This window comes from Cyanistes caeruleus, chromosome 10, assembly GCF_971803275.1.
Source record: "Cyanistes caeruleus chromosome 10, bCyaCae1.hap1.1, whole genome shotgun sequence".
Lineage (NCBI taxonomy): Eukaryota > Metazoa > Chordata > Aves > Passeriformes > Paridae > Cyanistes > Cyanistes caeruleus.
This window is the reverse complement of record NC_141710.1, coordinates 19512555-19528144: the sequence shown is the minus strand read 5'-3', so window position 1 is coordinate 19528144 and position 15590 is coordinate 19512555. Positions and strand designations below refer to the sequence as shown.

General features: G+C 35.6%; 1 protein-coding gene across 5 annotated transcripts in view; it reads left to right on the top strand.

The window, feature by feature from the left end:
* NAALADL2 (N-acetylated alpha-linked acidic dipeptidase like 2) overlaps nucleotides 1-15590 on the top strand; it is a 406977-nt gene that overhangs the window by 316885 nt on the left and 74502 nt on the right. For all 5 annotated transcript variants that reach the window (XM_086844332.1, XM_086844333.1, XM_086844335.1 and 2 more), the window contains one exon: nucleotides 125-244. In XM_086844332.1, the coding sequence (XP_086700458.1) occupies nucleotides 125-244 (120 nt within the window). The remainder of the gene's footprint in view (nucleotides 1-124; nucleotides 245-15590) is intronic.

Here is a 15590-nt window from a genome sequence, read left to right as displayed (position 1 = left end):
ACTTGGGGAATCACAGAGGATGGAAATGCAGGGTGCAGTTTTCCCCTGGAATCAACCAAAAGAGCAAAACCAGCCTTAATTATAATGATTCATAGCACTAACCATTTTTCTGCTTGTGTTGTAGGATTTCAGGAGCGTTCTTCAGAGAAATGTTGTGGCCTACATTAGCCTCCATAATCCAGTCACAGGCAACTCAACTTTACACCCCGTTGCATCCCCTTCTCTTCAGCAGCTGGCAGCAGAGGTTAGACACAAAATGTTTGGTTTCACATGTGGTTTATGAGGTTACATGGCTGACCTTCTAAAGATCAGTTGACATTAGACAGCAATAGGTAGTTATTTTGTTGAAGAATTTTAACCTCACATTACCTGGTTGGGTTTTGTTTGTCTTTTTTAGAGCAGGTTAAATTTTATTTTAAAAAATAATGTATTAAGAGGTTGGGGGGGTAACTTGTTTGTTAGACAAAGTCTGACCATACTTGCATCCCCTACAGCTTTTTTACCTTTTGGTGGCTTCAAAGTAACATATTTGTTATTCTTCAGCACAGAGCACATTTTTCTCATCCTAATCAGGTCTTTCCAGACTGTTTCTCAATTTGCATTTAAACCTGTGTATTTCCCAGATGTAACATGCCACGCAGGAGGAGTGTTCCTCCTGCCATAATAAATACTGTCTGCAGTGAGTGTGTCAGGTTGGGTGCTCAGCAATGCCTGTGCAGCTCATCTGGAGTCAGAATATTCCATGGGTGTGAGGCCTTAAACTAATGACCCTATTGCATATTATAAAACCTGAGGTTTCTGAATTTATCAATACTTTACATCAATGGAAAATAGTGTAAGGCACATTCTTAATGACAAAAACAGTTTGAAGTGATATGCATGAAATGGAGTTCAATTTCACTTTCATAAATTATGCTTTTTAGATGTTTTTTTTTCCTGTAAGTTTGCCAAATGAGTACTTATTCTGATGTTTCTTTGACTTGCCTCTGAAGCATTTGGTAATAAACACTCCTCAAAGCTGCATCTTGGATTAAATGCAGTTTAAAACTGATCAGGCTTGGCAATTGTTCAACTAAGTTAGTAAAATGATATCAGTAAATTGCTTCTTAGCAGTGTCTTAACCACTTCTCCTGTTCAGTGTTTAAGTGATAATTTCCTCATGGAAAGAATCTGATTTAGTCTGTGTAAGTATTATGAAAAATGTGATGCAACATTGTTTCAGAGAAAGAAAAAAAGCTTCCACTTCTGGAAAGTTATTTATAATGTTATATATGTGACTCTCCAGGTGTTATGGATATGTCAGTTCAAATTCTATTATCAGTTTTAGCTGTTGTATTTGCAAGAATGCCATTCTGAAAAGTTGCTAGCCTTTTTCTAACCTAGTGGTGTTGGTAGTTCTATCTCCATTAAAACACGTATTTGCCATTTAAGGGAGTAAGTTATTAGGTCCTGGAGCTATTTGGTTTTTCCTCCCTTTATTGCTTTGACTCCACAACACAATCCATGGCAGTGATCTGAAAACTAAATTGTCTGGAGCTTTGCAGCAGTCTTTTTATTATCTATTTATCACTTTATTAGGTCTCGATTCTTTCATCCTAATAAATGCCACATTACTATGAGCATTCCATTCATGCCCTCTGTTTTGAAAAGGAAGCAAACTTCTGCTTTATTTCTGTGGTGTTAGGTAATATTTTGTAATTCTAGTAACAGCAGTTGTGTTCTCCTCAGCAGTGTGGAAAGAACCCCTTTAACAGCCTTGCCTTGCACCTGTTAATTAATAAAACTTGACTAGAATGTTTTGTTATTTTGTTGTTTTTTTAAGTCCCAGCAAACACCTTCCATCTCACTTCTGATTCTTTAATTTTGAGAGTGCATCCCCTCTGCATGTTTATCCTAAAGCCCCATTTAAAAAGTAAAGGATGAAATTCCTGTTGTGAGCATTTCATCTGTATGGCTTTCCCTTCTGTAGGATCTTACTATTTGTAATTAATATAACTGTCATACAGTTTGTGACATTAAAAAGATTTATAGGAATAATTGCTTCCAAATGCTGGCTAGATTTCTGAATTCATGTCAGTTGTACTGACAGTGATGGAACAGCCCAGCACAGATCCCCCTTTGTTCCCATGGGTGCTCACAATTTGCCATGTGTCCAGAAGATTTCCTCTGGAAGAAGGATCTGCTTATAAAGAATATTGATATTTCTTCCAGTACTAGCCAGGAACACAATGTAATTACAGATTACCTGTAAGTTATGACAGTGCAAATGGGGTGAAATGTGAATTTTTGGAGCTCATCTCATCTTGAAGAAACTGTGAGTCTGTTCACATGAAATTCTTGCTACCAGGTGCAGGTTGCAAAGAAAAGCTTAAAAATTCTGAGAGAAAACAATAATTTTAATTTGTGTGAGCTCTGAGTATAGGTTGGAACAGAAAAGAAGGTGAAACAGGCATTTTGAATTAATATCAGTCCATTTTAGAATGAAAGTTAGATTAGCCTGTCTTATTTAGTTAGATAGAAGTTTACCATAATTTGTGAATACGTGGAAGATCCTGCACTGAGCCTTTGGATACAATGCTTGAAATGATAATTCAATTCCATTTTTAGACCACAACAAAAGAAACTGTCAGGTATTATTTTTCCTTCTGCTGCTAAACAGTGTTGTAACATTGTTTGGAGGTAAGGGAGACTGAAACCTCACCAGTTTTTGGGTTTTGTTCAGTGCCCACTGTAGTGCTGAAGTTGTGTGAAAGAGAGAGAGAATGTATTCCTAGGGAAAATTAATAAATGTTAGAAAAACCTACAGAGTATAAGTGTCAGGATTCTGGGGATAACAATGAAAAACTGTAGTTTGTCCCATGAAAGGAACTCAAGTAATAATCACACTAAGTGCAGAGCTCTCTGTGGATGCTGCAAGGAACATAATTTAAAGAGAACTATGGGGAAATAAAAAACTAAGATGGGCCAATGCATACAGCAGTGTTTGCTTTCTGTGCTGGTTTGTTTTTCCAAAAATAAAATTTTGAACAGTTCCTAATCACTGCAGCTTCCACAATATTTTTTTCCCCTTAATTTCTGGGAAAAGTAAGGAAGAAGTTTTAGCTGAAATGAATATTCTAAACTCAACAAGGAAAAGAGGAATCAGTAAAGTTAATAACTTGTCTGCTATGTGAGGTCTGGAAATCAGAGAATAGAATAAGTGCTTGGCTAATTAACAGAGACCACGCTTCTTAAAGAATGTTTTTTATAAAGGGATTATATCTTCATATTAGTTGCAGGTTTCAAAAGGGAGCTACATAAGCAGTCTGCAAATAATAATTTTATATGCCTGTCTGTGGGATTCTGGTTGAAACACCAAATTACACGAAGAAGCTAGTTTAAATATTTGGATTAATTAAGCAAAGAGGAACTCAAACAGTTCTGAGACCTTGACATATTTAATTCAAATCTTTTTTATATAACTAATTAGTGTCCACATTAACAAGAGGGAAGTACTGCCAAGTTATATTTTTGTCTACTGTTATTTTGTACAGAAAATGATGGTTAATTCTCTTGCTCAGTTGGTGAATCACCATTTGTTGGCAGAGTGTCATTGGTAAATTGGGTTTGTTCGAGGCTGGGACTCGTTCTCTGTAAATAAGGCCATTAATGATTTTTTCTGTAATGGACATGTCACAAAGAAAAAAAAAAAGTTATTATGAAACATAAATTTATTGCTGTTGTCTTTTAACTGATTGTGTGACCATCAGACTGCAGGTCTGCTGTTACTGCTGAGCCCAACAAGACTTACTGCTCCTGCCTCCCAAGGAAAAGAGTGATTTAAAGCTATTGATGAACGAGTTGATCATTAAAAATGACTGTGCCAAGTATTGTTCCATGCTATTTATCAGTATTTGTTTCCACTAATGGAGTAAAAGGCATAAAACATCTCTACATTTAAAGGTGGTATTATTGACAGAAAGCTCTTTTTTCTTTATGAAGTAAAACCAGAGATAAACTTCTGCATAGATGTTGCTATCATTATTTCTTGATTTAAAAACAAAAAAATCTTACATTAATGTCAGCATTGATTCTCTTCTTCCAGCTTCTGTGTGTTTCTCATTTTTTTTGATACTGTCAGCATTAATAGTGGATCTCCTGGTGTCACATATCAGTAGCTGTAAACAAGAAAAAAACCCATGATTATTTGAATTGCTTGTTCTGTGCCTTATAACAGAAGACTGTTGCTTCCCCATGAGCTTTCAGTCTTTACCTATTATCACTTCTAGTGTTAGATCTGATTGCTGGTGTTACTTTTTATATTTGTGTTGAGTACAAAAGAAAATCTCTTGAGAATCACAAGTTTATGCTCTGAACTTCTATCTCAGGAATTCCTAACTACGTTAGAATGATGCTGTTAATGTAATTGGCAATACTTCATTGCCAGCTCTATTAAATTAATTAAGATGCTGCTTCTCCAATGTGAAAAGTTTCATTTAATGGTGGATTTGATTTGCAGGAGGGGTTTTTTGCATCTTCTAAGCACTTTTCTTTTTTTGATAAAAGGCTGCTTTTTCTGCTGTTAAATATCTTTTTTTCTCTCTTCTTCCAAATTGAATGATTTTAATACATAAATACTGATTCAGACAGTGAGTAATTTAACCTGCTCATATATTTTGATGCTATGAAAATACTATTGCTGTTAAACATGGAGAAAAGAGTTTATTAGCAAGACATAATGTAATAATGAACCAGTTTTCCCAATTGTTGGAGACCTGGTACAATTCCTTTGTTCCTGATGACTCAAGCTTTCTGCTTCCATGTCCTTCCCTGTATTTACATAGGTTTCTAATAGAGGCATAAATGATGTATATTTTCAGACAGGTTTTCTTGTTTTGAAATGTAAATATCTACTTTGACAGCCACTGTGAATGAAACTGAGTTAAACTGAACATTTCATTACCTTTAAGTGCAGTAGTGGAGTAGGGAAGTAATTCTTTTCCTGCTGCAAAAATGGGGTCCAAGGTTTTTGTTGGACAGTCTGGTTAATAATGTCTCATCTAATGAGCTGTACCATATAATGGATTTGTTTTTCCCTTCCAGACACTTTAGCCAGACTAGAGTATTAGAAAAACTAACTTCACTTCTGTCTAAATATTCCTTTGTTTAATTTCATCTTGATTATTTCCCTTCAGATCTGACTTTTTCATGATAATAGAGAGATGTTTTCTTAGCAATAGAAAAACCTTTCATGTAGAGAGTTTAAAAGTAAACTTTTAGTTCTTACAAAAGAAGATAGATTGAGAGCTCTGGGTATTTTAAAGTTCCTACATAAATGGAAATCATTGAAAAGTTTCTCTTGATGTTTTCCTCATCATTATTAACTGTTTGCTGAATGAAATGAAATCGACTCAATAGCTATAAGCTGTACTACATAAGCAGGAAAATAAATGCATGTGCAAAAATTAGGCCAAAGAACCAGAAAGAAAGCAAGCACCTTTAAATCAGAATTGATAAGAAATTAGTATAAACTGAAATGAGAGTTAAGTCTGTGTAATGGTGTTTGGTCCACAACAGCTGCAGCCACGGGCTTTAGTTCTGCATGTCACAGAAAAAGAATCAAAATCTTGTGCAGCAAAATTTACTCTTTAGTTTGCACATTCTTGTTGGAAAAAAAAAAAAAAATAAAAAGCGTCTGGGTAGGGAAGAGCAGACCATTTGTTTGCTATAAATAAAAGGGTAACCTATTTTCAGTAATGCCATATATATTTAACCTTGCCAAAAGTATCAGTATGGCCTTTCTGAGCCTGCTGAACCTCATATCCTCGGAAGGAGAAGGTTTCAGGTGCTCTTTGACACACTTGTGCTCCCTCTGTCTCAGCCTGCCTTGCAGCTGGGATTGATTGCTCTTTGGACAAGCATGAGGATGTTCATTTTTAAATGATGCACCTCTCTTTTATGTTGTAAAATCGTGAGCTATTTCATAGAGCACTGAGCAGGTCACAGAAGTCAGAGGAGTGGGAAGAACTGCAGATCTGTAGAAACCTGGGAAGGTGTTTGAGCTTTGGGGGGAGGTTTTGGTTTGGATGAGGGTTTTTTGTTGTTTCTTTGGGTTTTTTTGTTCTGGTTTGTGTAGTTTAAAGCTGTTTTTCCCAGGAAGATTTAAAGTACCTCTGTGGAATAGTAAGCCAGTAACTGAGGTGAAAATGTTGACCTGAGCCCCAGTGGTGCAGTCAAGAGTCTGGAATTCCTGCTCATGCTGAGTTGGTTTTGAGGCTGGAAGTTCTTTTTCAGCATGGACCTTTGTCATGCTTTGAGGACTCTGGCATGTCCTCTAAGCTTCAGGTTTAGAAATCAACTCAAAATTATGGTGATTGGCATCTTTTTGTTGCATAAATTTTCCCCCTTTAATTTCAGTGTTGTAGCAGTAACAGCTCTTACATGTGAAAACAAAAGCTTGATTGCTTTAAGGCTGTTCATTGAACTTCTGTGTCTCTTGTTTAGGTATATCTATATAGGAAATACTCAAATTTGGGAAGGAAAAAAAAAGAAAGCCCCAAACACCTGACCTGGTTAATGTCAGTCATCAAAAGGAAAAAAAACTTAGGTGTATTTATTGGCAAGAAGATAGAATTCCTTTGATGAGTTCTTTGAAACCAGGTATGAGGAAAATCATTCCAAATCCATTTAAAACTGTGACAGTTTGAATAATCACAAATATAAACTTGAACTGCTCTCAGGTTTGCCTGGTTTGTTCATTCTTCATCTCTTTACCACCAGCAGATTCTGGTGATGGTGTCGTTTCTAGTGGGAAAAAAAGACTAAATATAGCCAGAAGGGAGATTTCTGGGGCACCATAAACAGGGAATGTGAAATTTCAAAAGCAATTTCAAGCCAGTTGAATACATGTGAAAAATACCTGTATTTTCCAAATTATTCTTGATATTTTAATTAGTAATGTAGTTGAGGTGCATTTTTATTTATTGAATCAGAGCCACAATTCCATAGTATTACTCCTGTCTTGAAGTGCACACAGAATGGGACTTCACTGGATGGAACAGAGAACATTTTACAGCAGATAATCTCAGATGTCAGGAAAAGCCAAAATGCAAGAAATAGTTTTCTTGGAGGTTCTGCAAAAAGCTTTATTTCAGCAGCTAAAGGTCACACAGCTCCAACCTTTGTCTCCTGACAGAGCATTGAAACAGATTTCAAAACCTGTTTTGTTGCCTTCTATTTTAACACTTCAAATGCTTTAAGTTTTCTTTCCAAAGAGGTTTAGCAGAGCTGCTGAATTCTCTGCTTGGTAACACCTCATCCTTGTCTTGATTAGATAATTATTGTATAATTACTTAAAAAAAGGCTCCATGTTCTACCTTCAACAGGTAATTCAGCAATAGAAGGGAGACTTCTAAAAACAAACATCCCCTAAAAAAATCTAATTGGGAACTGGCTTCCTCTCAGTTTCAACATCTTCATTCTTTTATTTTAACAGAAGAATGATCACTTTTAATTTTCATTGTTATGTTTTCAAAAAGCTGCACATGCAGCTCTAATTTATTGCTATTAATTTTTTCCATAGTCTTTTGAGCACTCCTAGGAAACTGTTGTGATCTGTGTCCAAATGGAAGAGGAAAACAATATTTAGTATTAAGATTAATGAGCAGCTCGTGGGTTTGTGAGGTTAGAGATGTAGGTGCTCTTCCTGATGTTTCACACATTACCAGTGTCTGTGACAGGCAAGGAAAAGATTTCAGTTTCTGCAGTTCTGGCTAACTAAAAGATTCAAAATTACCCACTAATTCTGCAATTTGAAATCCATAAAATATGTCCAAATATTTGTGGAAAAGTTACCCTTAGTTCATTCACATTTTCTACTCCTGATAATTATTTAATAAATATCTGAAATCTCAGTCATACTCAAAAGCTTTTATTTAGTTAGCTTTTAGTTTTAAAGTTTCTCTCATAAAATGGACAAGTGACCAGTATAGTTTTTTTTAAATCCTGTAAATTTAGAAAGTTTCTATGTCCTGCTTTTATTAAAAAAAAAATGAAAAATTGAGGTTGAAATTCAGTAGAAAAGTTGGAATTTAGGCTACTGGGCAATATAAATTAAAACAGAAATACTTTGGTTTTTTATTTTATTTATTTTAAGTTGGGATGAGGATGAAGGGAATGATGCTTAAGGTCATTTTAACTCAGAAACATAAATCCATAGTCTAGCAAATAGTAAATTATGAAGAGTACATAATGTTCTATGGTATAGGCTGACATGGTAGGTAGAGCACATCAACTCTGTAACAGTATGATTTTTTTTTAATTTTTGTCTTTCATGCTAATTACAGATCATGTTTGCTTTTAAATTCATTACTTTTAAAAAAGTTCTCTTTTATGCTGTATTTTATTTCTTGCCTTTTGTCTGTTGCATTTGGCCTGCTTATCAAGCTTTGTGTAGTGATTAGATTGTTATTTGAAACAATTAGCAGTAGTTATTTGCAGCTGTCAATCAAAATATGTAATTAACTCCAAACACCACAAAAGTATCACAAATCTTATTTACAATATATGTTCAAGTAAACTTGTGAAACTTTAGTTGCCTGTGCAGCTAAAATGGAACTGAATGCTCAGAATCCCAGGGGGCTTTGGAATTGATTATATTGGAATAAATATTTCTTTGGGGCTCTGGAGATTTGGGGAGGGGCAAAGAAAAAAAAAAAAATCACATCAGATCGTTTTCTCCCTGTAAATTAATGAATGGATCATTGTTATAAATGAAACAAATGTGCATTTTGCTTGGTTTGGGTTTGTTTAGGTTTTTGGTTGGTTTTGTTGTTGTTTTTTTTTTAAATAAAGGAAATGAGAATTTTGTTTCATGGATGCCAAACAGGAGGTGTGATGAGGTGGAATGTACATACAAATGAGTATGTAAAGCACCTTTGATGACACAAAAACAAAATTTACAAGGGTTTCAAGCAGTCATTTGATCCAACTCCTCTCTCTACTGTAAAATAAGTTTCTCTGATGTGTTTCAGCTTCCAGTCCACAAGATCATAAAACTTAGATTATCTGTGCTTGGCTTCTATCACAGTGCATCTACCAGAATAATTTGGAATGATTTTTATCATTTATTGAAGTCAGCACTGTTAAACAGCAATGTTTGTTTTCCCTTTCTTCCATGGGTGATCTTTATTCTTTGCAGTCACCTTTTTACATTCTGGACAAAAGCTATCATTATACATAAAAGAAAATTACACACTTTGTGCACTGAATATCAGCTTGAGAGGATTGCTACGTCTTCCTCATAGTTAATATGAAATTTGGTGTTTGAAATTAACTGATGTGTCTCAGACAAGCAAGGGAAGTGGATTTTGGATTAGTTTTTACCATATAACTGACATTTTTCAGATTAACTAATAGGATATAATAAAAATTGGAGAAGACAATATAGGTAATTTTCTCTGTTTTGCAACATAAATATTAAATTTTTAAGTATGCACAAAATCTGTAGATGGAAGTTATTAAGGACCTGTGGCATCCTGTCAGGGAAATGAGGAAAAAGCTTGAATTAATTGTGCTGTGAAGTCTCAAGATGCCATAAGGCAACAGAGCCCGGGGTGTCCAAAATGATATCCAGGGTATCTTTGCTAAAATAAGGTATGGGCTCTGAAATGTGGTGGGCAAGGGTGTTCCAGAAGCTAAAATAGAGATAACATTAAATCAACATTACAAAGGAGAATTGCAATGACCTCTGTAACTGTAGATTGATTAAAATTGATAATAACTCAAGAATAAATGAAGTGATGATTGATTTAAATGAGATTTAGAAGGAGGGTAATTAATGCCAGTCCGATTTTTTTTCCACAGATCACATCTCTGTGTCATGAAAACAATTTTTAAGCATTTGAAGGAATTCCATGTTTATTTTGTAGAGATAGAAGCACAGACTTCTATGTAACATCTTTAGCAATACCCTGGAAACCACTATAAAATCAGTGGTTTAGGATAATTATTAATCATGGATTTCCAGTTTACACAAACTGATCAATTTTCAGAGGTGTTACATGTCAGTGGAGAGCCAGCTTGGAATGGAGATTTTTCTACCAACATTTTTCAGGGAAAAGCACTAAATTCAGTGCTAGTCAACACCTTCATTATTTATTGGATAGAAATTTGCCACTCACATGAAAACAACTGATCTTATTATCTTATATTCAATATAAGAATATTCCCTTTTTTAGAGAAAAGGATAAAGTAGACAAATATAAATTTGGCTTCACATGCACAACTCTCAGTTGTGGCAGAAATAATGTTATTAAATACATCTGAGTACTTGCACGTGATTTCTTATATAAATTCCATGGACAATGAAACAAGCAGGACAATGAAAATCGTGGTCTGGAGCTTCCAGGCTGTTTTTAATTTGAAAATGTGTGTGTTTGTGCAAATGCACACTTGATTTTGTACCTATGAATAAAAGTTGTGAGCTTAGGGGAACTATTCCTCTCCATAGAATTATTTGCATACACAATTTCAGCAGCGAGGCCAGAGATACAAACTGTGGCAGGTGGAGTGCACAGAGAAAGATTTAATATTGAGGAAAAAATGAGCTCATGTTTATGGGATTCAATAGCTTTAGTCCATTAAAATATATTGGCTTGTGAAGTAAATTTTTTCCACACTGCTGACTAGAATCTGCACCCTTGAAAATTCATGTAGATGCCGTATTATTTAGTATTCTCAGAAATATATATATGTAGAATTCATTAGTCTTCCTTACCAGAGTAAATAGCTTTAGAATGCATTTTACTGGATTTGTCAATTTGTTTTCTCAATTTGTGCAGTGCAAACATTTCTCCCTTACAGACTGTGTGTGTATTGTTTCAGAAAGTTCAATTTTATTGCATCATAATTAACTTTTAAATATCGGAATTTGGAGGATGAAACCTGAAATATAATGCTATAGATATTTTTCTTAGATTATATTGTGCAGTAATTAGAAGCTACCAGTTGTCTGTATTGTAGAACTCTGCTAATCAGTTCTGAAATAAAATACATTATCAGCCTTTCTGTGATTTGCTTGCTTACTGCAAAAAAGCAATGGCATATCCTTGTAACATTATTAATAAAACTCCACATTTTATTAATAAAATTTAAATGTGTTTTTAGTTTTCTGGTACTTGACAGTACATAGAAATTACAATATCCCTGTTCAATGCTATACTTAGGTTTTGGAACTATCTCAGATAATAATCTTTATTTTCAGAGCACAAAGAAACACATAATTTAGGTGCATGATGAATTTTGGGTAATAGCTGGCTATTGTGTGTTTCATTGAAAATCACTTCAAAGTTCCTTGGATTAGATCAGATTCATGTTAAAACAGAATGTTGAACCAGATCCTGGTTAAAAACACATTTTATTCAAGTAGTTGAAGTTCTTCTCCCAAGCCCTAACATTTCATAGTTCTTGAAACCAAGTTCAAGTGAACTTCTATGGAAACCAGAAAGAAAAAGTCATTTGACCATCTGGCTTTGCCTTCTCTTGGTTTTTCCCTTCTCCTCTCCTCACTGTCGTTTTCCTGTACAGAGGCAATACCAAGGATGTTTTCTTGTGGTTTAAGCAGATAAAAGTTGGAAGAATCCAGTCAGGAAAAGAGTATTACAGTACCCCACTGCTATAAAAATAAAATCATTTGACATCTTTTGGATCATTTAATTTATCTTGCAGTGGAGCCTGGGGACCTGCATTTGTGGTGCTGACACACTTTAATAAATCTGCTTTATGATTATCTTCCTGAAAAATTCAATTTCTACAGATACTTGATATTTTAAGTGCAAATCCTGTTATTATACCATTTGCTCAATTCCCATTGAAGTCCAGAAGAGGATTTTTATATGAAAAATATGATGGTGGTGTGTTGACTTTCATGGTCTGTATGGAGTGGTGGGAGTGACTTTCCATTTCAAGGACTGAAGACCAGGTTTTGTGTGGCTTGGAGGGGGTGATTTGTCCATGCATAGTTGCTATTAAAAAGTTTCAGTGTCAGACCTCAGGTTTCAGGGCAAGGTAAAGCTTTGTCAGCAGTAAATCTGCTTGGCCTTGTTCCAGGCTGGTGCCATGAGGGAACATTTGCTATAGTTTACTCTTTTAGAGGGTTCTTCCAAAGATTTTCAGTGTTCTATGCCAGAAAAAAGTTTCTTCCTTTGTGTCTGTTACAAAATTCAGTCTTTGATTACAGTAATAAAGTCAGAGGTTTTGATGGCAAGTTTCTCCCCCACCTGAAAAAACCTGAGTGTTGCACTGGCAATCCATGGTTGTTTATATCTGGGTCCCCTCTTACCTGGATAATGTGGTGTTGGGGTCTGTCCTACCCCTGTGTGCAGGATGATTCCATAGGATTCTCAGATCCCCTAAAAGAGCTGATACAGTACTGGATATTGGGATGTGTCTGGAGCAACAGGAAGTATGAGACATGTAACATGTTCACTTGTAGGACAAGGATAAATTATTTTCCTTTATTTTTCCCTAGTGAAACAGGTGAGTTTATATTGTGTTCATGAGCAGCAGATTGAAGATCTCAGCACAGCTGAGCTCTGCAGAGCTGATGCCTCTGCTTTGCTGGGTCAGCTGTAGGATGAAGCTCATGAGGATGTTTGCTGAGCTGATTAGCACGTTGGCAAGTGGTGTTGTTTGGGAAGCAGTGCTAGCAAACATTTCTGGTAGAAGTGCCTGAGTCCTTTGTAGCTCAGAAAGCGTGACATGGGAATGCTGGTACTGGGGGAAGTGTAAGTTAGAGCAGTTACAAGCTGTAGTACCTTACACCCAACTGTGGGCCAAGTTTCTAGCACTGGCTGCTGCCATACAAACTTATTTTGCTCTGTGTGTGGTGTGGTTTGAGTTTGTGTTGTCTTCCAGAAGAGGGCTGGAGTTGTGGGGTGGTTTGAACCATTTGGTTCCCTGAGTGAGAGCCACGGCTCCTGCCGGTGTGTGCTGTGCATCCTGAGGGGGTTGGACATTAAAAACCCTATAAACTCACTTTCATGGTTTGCTTTACCAGGTGAGCCTTAATTCACTTTTACTGGAAAGTATATTGTGGAAGCTTTCTCTCCCAGTTTTTTCTCTTTGTGCTGATATATTGGAGACATATATGACGTATGTGAGCAAAATGATGCTGCATTGCATGTGATACCCAACCTCCCCATGACTGACCTGTCTGGGATATTTAGGAGGTCCTGAAAGAGAAATCTTCAAAGAATAGAGCGAATGTACCTGTCTGCCCCCTTCAGAGTGATCAGTAGTATCTTCTTTTTGATCCTGTGGGGTATGGAGAAGCAGGACTGTAACCTCACTGGCATGGATTATTTAATATCCATTTGGATGGTTTGAATGATGAGTCCCAAAAAGGAGTAGCATAGCAGAACCTGATCATCATGAAGTTAGACTACACCCAAATGGGTTCACAGTCTTTCTGACTCTACATATTACAGAATGAGAATGCCTTCAGGCATTTAAAATGCATTACAAGCCACGGTTTAGAGTACAAAATACCAGCCTTTTGAAAATGAGGATTTGTTGTCAAATCCTTTTACCCACTTAAGCAGTGCTTTTATATTAGCAACAAACCACGGCACAAAACATTTGGGAAATCATGCAGTTCATATTAAGTCCCAGATTATTAGTATTTTATACAAAACCAAATTAAATTGCATTTTATTGCACCTAGGTTTCACAGTGTCTCAGTATATATGTGACAAGTAACACTGACCAGTGTTCATGCTACTGAATAAAAGCAAGAAAAAGCTTGAGCACCATTAAGTCCAGGAGAATTCTACTTTTTAACATTATAAAATAACAGGTTGACTGCATCCTTCAATTACAAAAGCAACCTTTGTATGCTCAAATTCATTTATATTCAAAACTAGATCAAAAGCATAAGCTCTGAAGGAAAAAAACATCTAAATTTTGAGTATTGGGTGTGGGGACAAGTTCCCTCTTACTGTGGAATTTTCTGGGTTGTCCACTGTAATGGAATACGATTTTAAGTAGTTTCCTGGAATTTACCATCAATAAATGTATCTCACTGAATAGTGAGGCTGAGCCTGTGGTCATGGAAGTTCAGTCTTTAAAGTCACTTTACCCAAAGTGTTGGAGAGTTTGCTTTTACCTGTGCTGATGAAAAAATATGGAAGTAGTTCTAATGCAGTATTTTCTGGGGTAAGTGGATGCTTTGGAGAAACACAGCTGCCAAAGGTGTGTGCAACAGTTGCTCAGTTATTTTTTTTAAACTTTATAACTCCATATTTTTAAGGTACTGAGGTACTTGGAACTGCTGATGTCATTCCCATTGCAGTCTCGTCACTTATATAATTCATGCCTTGTAATTTTAGCTTTAATTATTTGATTGCTCTGAAATTTTCTTATCAAATGGGAACATACCTGCTTGATTTTACCTTCCTTTAAAAAGTCATTATAATTCCTAGCAGTTTGTACTGAATGCTGGCAACAGGTACATCAGACTCAATGAGGCATGGGACCTCAATTTGGGTGTAGGAAGGATAAATGTAATTCAGAATCATGTACCAAGCATCAGGAATCAGAGAAAGACTGTCAGTAGATAAAGCTAAATGTAGAAAAAGTGCAGGATAGAAAATTAAATTTACACTATATAATTTTTACTACCTTGCTTTTGTATTTCCAACCAGTTTGATGTAAATTTTGCATCTAAAATGTGATTTAGTCCTGTGAGGTACCATTTATTATAAAGACTAACAGTCATGTTTTGTTTTTTTTTAAATAAGAAAAATGTTTAAAAATATGCAAATACTGCTTAACAGAAACAAAAGCCTTGAACAAGAATTACAGGATTAAGTTTGTCTTATGCTTTCTAGTTGTAAACTAAATAAAAAATAACTCCAGTTTGAAATAGAGTACAACATATTACAATATATTTAAATATTTTGTTCCAAGCATAGATATTTTTCCATGCTTTCTTTTATAACCACTGGTATTGTAATTTCCAATTTATATTTTTTTAGGAAGTCACCATTGAAATGCAAAAATTTCTTCATGCGATTTTGAAAGGTAGAACTGTAGTTTTATTTTTGGCAGCTTGTGTCACTGATGTTTCTTTGGTTCAGTAGAAATCTGAATACAATGTCATAACTGGGTCTTGGCTAATCTTGGTTTGACCTAACCTTTTGAAATATTGTGTTTGTTACCATTTTCAGTTTCTTCTTCCCCTCTAGCTGAAAAAGGCCTTCTCTTTCATGGAGAACACCTGCAGGCTTTTAGAGAGAACAATTATTTTAAAGCTGTGAGGTTTATCTAAAAGGGAGGTTTTTTTCTTCTGAAAATGCAGTTCTACCTTCCTGCACAGCCTAAAAGAACTGTTTACTCTTGGAATCTGCAGTTGTGGTTTTTGTGCACGAAAACACAGAGTACTTTGGTGGTGGGGAAATTTGGAGAGTCTGATGGTGATCCCTGGGGTTGTAGTGATCTGTTTGAGAATCACCTGTCCAAGAGGATCAGAGGGATTCAGATGATGCTGAATTCCTTGTCCCTGATGACTTTCAATAAACACAATTCTTGAGGGAGTTGTTTTCCCCTGGTGA